General features: G+C 33.7%; 1 protein-coding gene across 1 annotated transcript; it reads left to right on the forward strand.

The window, feature by feature from the left end:
• Positions 1-4,415: 4,415 nt before the first annotated feature.
• On the forward strand, positions 4,416-6,164 carry LOC132309912 (uncharacterized). The gene has a single exon (XM_059808167.1). The coding sequence runs from the start codon at positions 4,416-4,418 to the stop codon at positions 6,162-6,164; it is 1,749 nt and encodes a 582-aa protein (XP_059664150.1).
• Positions 6,165-6,893: the final 729 nt, after the last annotated feature.

The following is a 6,893-nucleotide window of genomic DNA, read 5'->3' on the forward strand; positions in this document are numbered from 1 at the left end:
AAACAGAGGCCTATATAAGGAGTTACAACACTTAAATAAATTTAGGGCTATGTAATATTTTACCTTTTATATTTTATTTTTATTTTTTATTAAAAAAGTTAGTTATAAGGGGTAGTACTGGTAAATACACAATAACATCGAATGTAAAATAGTCGAAAGTGAAATGCAAAGGAGCAAGTTGCTCACTTTTGTAACTCTATGGACTAATTTGCTCACTTTTATACCACAGCGGGTATTATGCTCACTTGCTGAAACTTCTGGGGGTTAATTTACACTTTTGCATTTTATAAATTCAATGGAACAAGGTAAAATGTGTAAAGTTAAAGGATTAAGTGCAAAAAATTCCCTCATAATATACAAAATGTGCAATTACCCCTTATTGTTAGAAAACCCCCTACTTTTTTCAATTTGTGTAGATAAATAGAAATCGTAATTTTGATAATAAAATTACTAAATTAATCTTACTTTATCATTAACAAAAAATTAAAAAAAAGGGTAAAATGTCAAAATTATCCTTAAAATCATATATGATTTTTCATACACTATTCACATAGCAACTAGCCTTATCTTTTATTCCATAGCCGTAAATAAATCCAAATATTTATTAAAGATTGAGACAACACTGCTTAATTAGTAAGGAATTGCATGTTATATTCGTGCACAAGTTAAAATTTAAAGAAGAAATATGTACATGTAAGAATTTACAAATAAAAAATAAACAAGCCCACACAAATAAAAATACTCATAGAATTGATCCGAACTTCCTAATATGGCCATTTCTTAATACCGAAGTAATTTTCTATCTCGTTTTCTCTCTATTTTTCATATATCTTTTTTTTATTTTTTTATTTTATGATTTCTATCTATTTGTTTTGAAAATTTGTAATTGGTACTTAATTTTTTCTCTTGATTTTCTTGAAGAGGTTGAAAATGGATTGTTGATTTTTTGAAACAGGTCAAACAACGTCTACCGGGGGTTGTGCTCTCTACTGATAATATGAAATTTTTCGGGGCTTGTTGATTTTGGGTGCTCTAGTATAGAGAGAGAGAGAAAAAAAAAATAGAGAAAGATACTATCAACACATAAATTTTAGAGAGAAAAATTTTAGAGAGAAATATTATATTTTCTTATAGAAGGAGAGTTTTAGGAATGGAAGGAAAATATACAGAATTAATAAAATTAGAAAAAAATATTTGCAGGAAATATTATGTTTCTATATGCGTGTGTTTGTGTGTGTTGAAATAAATAATATTCTAAAAAAATTAAAAATGATGTACACATGCCACTATTTCACTTCACAAACCAAATAAAATATAGTATCATAAAATATATGTGTGTGTGTGTGTGTGTCTATATATATATATATATATATATATATATATAAGATGTCTTCTTGGTAAGAGATTGCTAAATGGCAACATAGAGATATTTTAGAGAGAGGAAAAAAATATTACTAGTATAGAGAAAATTTTCCGTGGATATATTTTCAAGTACATGCGAACAAATTGGTAGGAGTATTCTTGTTACACAAAAGGGTATTTTTGAATTTTCAGGAAAAAAAAATGACATCACAGCTATTTTTCAACAGATTTATTCAATAGGGGCAATTTTGCTCAAAAAATTGATAATGCAGGGAGTTTTATGCACTTTTTTTTTTTTTTTTTTTTTAAATTTTTAATAAGGGTGTTCTTTTGCAAGTTTTTTATTTATTTATTTTTTTAATTAGAGATTTCTTGCACTTAACCCAATGTTAAATAATAATAAAAAGTATCGAGACAATTATTTTGGGCAAGGAAAAAAAAGGGAAAGCTGACATTGACTTTCCCTCCAAAACATTTTTTTCTCCCAACCCGATTTAAACCCAAAATTCATATCATACAAAAGAAAAATCAAGATCCAAGCTGAGATTAAAAAACCAAACACGAAACATCATGAAAAAAATAACACAATCCTCTGTAATGGTCGATCAACGGCTCGGCAATACCAAGGTTGATGCAAATGCTGGTGGATCCACAAGAAATCTTTAAGTGGGTCTGTGAAATCCAAGTCACACTATAAAAATTGGAATACTCACAAATGAGAACTAGGCCTTTCTACATTTTGCTGGAAGGTTTACAGTATCAAAGTAGCAAATATCTAACTTTTTTTAAAAATAATAATAATAATAACAAATATCTCCTAATTTCTAGGGTTTAGTTGGACTTGGCGACGGTGATTTTGACGGTGTGTTTCGTGAGTTTAAGGTAATTTCATAATAACTATAAAAGGGTATTTTGGGAATAAAAAGATGATGTATAGTAATTTTTCATGTCCACGTCAGACTTTTATAAAATTCCATTAATTTTGAAAATTTGATTTTGACTTCATTCTTTGTCCTTTGACCCCCAAAACTCCATTTTTATAGAATTATCCCTAATTTTTAATTGGTTTATTTATACCAAATACAACAAGTGGAAAACTCTATTTCCTTATTTGCTGTATAATTTACTGTAATTATTAGGTGCAAGAATCATTTTTCTTTATTAAATGAGAGAGTAGTGATACTTTTACCGAAAATTTGCAGTGAATTGTCTAACCGAATAAATTTTAATTAGTTATTTATACCAAAAACAACTAAGTGAAGGGATCTATTTCCTTATTTGTTACATAATTGACCAATTAAAAAAGTAAGTCTAACAATTCATTATAACTATTTGTTGCAAGAATCATTTCTCTAAATGAAATTGCCTATGTACGCAGATTGTATGCTTTGGAATGGAAGGTAATAGCGTCAACCTTTAAAGAAAGAAAGTTTGCTTCCCAATTTAACAATAGTATATTGGTGGTTCCCAATTTAACAATAGTATATGGATGGTAAAAAAACAAACAGGGTGGTAAAAGTTTGTCCCAATTTCAACCCTAGGAGAAGTACGGTACTAGTTATAACTTAAATGGATTTAATATGCTTTATTACTCAGTTCAATATTTAATTGCTAAGGTATACTCCGTATAATATTACAGAATATTAAATATATATATTTTTATCTTTAATGTGGTAATGGTAGGTAGGACTCAAAAATAAATAAATAAATAAATCCAAAAAAAAAAAAAAAAGAACCCTAAAAAAGTTATCCAAGTTCTCTCTTTAGACAATGCACAAAAATAATATATATGCTAAAGGAAATAAAGAAGGTAAAAAAAAAAGTTAAAGTTTATGATATAAATGATAGTTATGGCATAACAAAATAAGAGTAATGTGTTTATGAGTTTAAAGGTTGTTCTTGTTATTTCCTTTAGAAGAAAATAGTAAGTGAGGTGTAAGTGTAAAAATGTGGAGTGCTCTCCCTAAAAAATACTAAAGTCATCCTCTTAAAAAATTACCTAAAACGGATTTTTTTTTTATTTTATTTAACGGAGAGAGTATTTATTTATTATTATTAATCAACTTACTCCCTAACCACTTTGAATTCTCAAATATTTACAACTTGTATTTAATTTATTTTATGTGATGCAACGTCTAGAGGCACAAAGAATTTGATTTTCACAAAATGTTTTGATTTCTTTGATTTAATAATTTGCATATTAAGCACAGCTTCAAGTCTTGAACGGTCAAAATACAAAGGAGTATGCCCATTTTCACAAAATAAGACATTTATTTCACTTAAAATTTTGAGCAGCCTTTTATAATTTTGATATGATGAGGAGGTGCAACAACTAATATTTTAAATTGAAAAAAAAAAAAAACGGTTTTGTCTAGGTATGGCAATTTGACCTGCCCCGTCTCGTTTTTGGTAATTTTGGGTGACCGTTTTGCTTATTTGGGTGGGGATGATTTGATATAATAAAAACTTGCGCGGGTTTAGTACGGGAGCGGGGAAGGTCGTCCCGTTTAGATAGACAAATTACATAAGTACCCTTATTTCATTAGTATATATATTTACCACTATAGCAATTTTATTTTAACAATAAATAAATTATGATCTTAAAAGGGCGGAGCGGGTTACGGGGATGGGATGAAAAATTTATATATTTTTACTATTTTGGACAAAAACGATGGTAAAATTTTTAAACGATTATAGAAATAAAAGAGAGTACACCCGTCCAAGCCCACCCCATTATCATCCCTAGTTTTGTCTCTTGCCATCATGTCACCATATCACTTTTAATACTTAAGAAGATTTGCACCTTAATTTATGTGATATTATAATTTTCTTGCTGGGTATGTTTTCTCTCCGGCTAAGGAACCGCCTCTTCTTGATCTAAACAAAATCTCTTTTTATTGGGTCACTTCTCCTCTCTCTTTTCTTGATATCTATCTCTCTCTAAACTCATCTTATTCTCTCTCCACAGTCTCTAATCCAAATCAGTGGGCTGTCTCGGTACTCTTTTTGTTCTCACGGTAGCTATATATATATATATAAACATATGGTATATGATGGATGATGATCAAGAAAGCGGTGGGCATCAAGAAACAACAGAAATTGGTGAAGGGAAGCTTCTGATAAAACTGAAGATTCCACAGGTGAAAGAAGAAGAAGAGGGCCAGATGTTTGAAAGCTCTTCTCCACCTCCTCCTCCTCCTCAGGAGAAGGATAAAATCATCACTCGAGTGTGTGATGTGTGTAACAAAGGGTTTAGCTCCGGTAAAGCTTTGGGTGGTCACATGAGAATTCACGTTCATGCCAAGAAAGAGCTCAAAACCAATCAACACAAACAACCCATCGCCAAGAAAATTAAACAAGAAGAAGAAAAACACGATAATTATTTGATCGACGACAACAACACTATCAATGGGTCGTCGTCGACGTCTGTGATGATGAGCAACAGTAGCAGCGTACCCACTTGTTCGATTTGTGACAAGAAGTTTCCGTCGATGAAGTCATTGTTTGGGCACATGAGGTGCCATCCCGAGAGGCCTTATAGGGGAATTCAGCCTCGTACTTCGGCGGCGGCGGATCCAAAAACCAGTCCGTCCTCCTCCGTGTCGGATTCTTTGCCTCGGAAACTCGATAATGATTATGATGATGATCATGATGATCAGATTGCTGATACTGTTACTGATCTGAAACAGTCCTTACCACGGTGGTCAGTGACCGACAGGCGAGGCCGGAAAGCCCTCACCGCCGCCTCAGCTGTTTCAAGTTCGTCTGAGGAGGAGGAGGAGGAGGAGGAGATGCGTGATGCTGTGGAAGATCTCATGATGCTAGCTCATGGGAATTCTTTGGAGTCCGGACTCACACACAAACACGTAGTTGAGGAATTTGAGGCTACGAATGGTAATTCTGGTGAGAAGAATTGGGTTTCTGAATCTAAGAAACGAAGAATAATGGAGACGAAACCAGTTGGATACATGAGGGATAATGATGTGAAGACCAGCTGTTTGATGCCGAAAACAGTGGATAAATCCAAAGGAAAAGCAGTGTTTGGCACTGGATTTGTTCAGGAGAGCATGAATTATAGATTATCTAATACAGATTGGCACCACCAAGCAGATGAGTATGATTATAAGAACTTCACAGATTATGAATCTGACAGCCAAGGCACAGACGGTAGCTTTCTCAGTGCACAGAACATGGATTATAAATGTGATCCTGCAATAGTGCTTAAGAACAAGAAGAGGACGAAGAAGATGAATCTGAGAGATTTGGAATCGTCGGTTCAAGATACCACTCCATTGGATCATCAACGTCAGAAGACTGTGATGACAACACCAGCAGCTGATAAGTACAAATGCAGCACTTGTAACAAGTGCTTCCCAACTCACCAAGCTTTAGGTGGACATAGGTCAAGCCACAACAAATTCAAGAATACCACCATTCAAGAGTCACTATCTCCAGTTGGTGAGGATGCCAATCCGAATGCCCAATTTGACGAAGGGGCGGCCAGCTCAATGCTGGTGCTGGAGAGCACACTGCACCGATGCAAGATTTGCAACAAGACTTTCCCTACAGGCCAAGCTCTTGGGGGTCACAAGAGGTGTCACTGGACGGCTCCTGTGGAGGCTCCAGCTCCAGCTCCAGCTCAGGTTACGTCTCCCGGGGAAGCCAGTCAGACGGGGCGGAAAGTGCTCGAATTTGATCTCAATGAGCTTCCTGAAATGGAGTTTGAAGGGGGTGTTGAGTCTGATTATTATCATGGAGCTGGTTATTGTTATCCATCTTCCTCTTACAACTCATTTGCTTGAATTTCTTCCACTCTTTTGCAGCAGCAGCAACTTCTTGGAACTGAGAGGTCAGCATGTACCTCAAATTTTGGCTTGTGAATGAGTTCTGTTCAGAACGTACTGTTCCTACTATTGCTTTCGGGTGGGGAAGACAGTTGCTTAGAGAGGAACCATCTTGGTTCTTTCTTTTTTACCTAAAAAAAAAAAAAAAATCTAGGTTCTTTCTTGTTTTTCTCCAATAGGGACTTTTTAGTCTTGTCATTTTGTGTTTATTTTCTTCATGGAAAGCATGATTGTCCAAGCTTGCTGTGGAGGAAAAAACCAAAAAGGTTTTTTTTTTTTTTAGTAGGATCATGATCATGTAAAGAAGCTGAACATACATATGCTTCTTTATTCAATTAAGGTATTTTGGGGTTTTGAATTGGTTTATTTGTTCGACTTTTTAAATGAATTCCAAGTTTTTTTTGCTCTGCAGTCTGTGGCATGCATTTCAGGTGGAATTTGATCTTTATTTTTACGTCAGATGTGGCTCTAACTGTTCTAGAGTTTTGTTTTACATTATATATATATATGTACACTTGTACATTAATATGTTATTTATTTATTGAAGATGTGTGAGCCAGAGAACAGAACAAAGTACATATAGTTGGTTATTAGAACAAATCACAAATCACTACACCTGTTGCTTTTCTTGAGAATTTGGGGTATTTTAGCATGGTAGTCTTAGTAGAGACTGCACTGGTGCTTTCT

The sequence above is a fragment of the Cornus florida genome, unplaced genomic scaffold, assembly GCF_030987335.1.
Source record: "Cornus florida cultivar Cherokee Brave unplaced genomic scaffold, ASM3098733v1 CherokeeBrave_3.0.0_Hap2_Chr05, whole genome shotgun sequence".
Taxonomy (NCBI): domain Eukaryota; kingdom Viridiplantae; phylum Streptophyta; class Magnoliopsida; order Cornales; family Cornaceae; genus Cornus; species Cornus florida.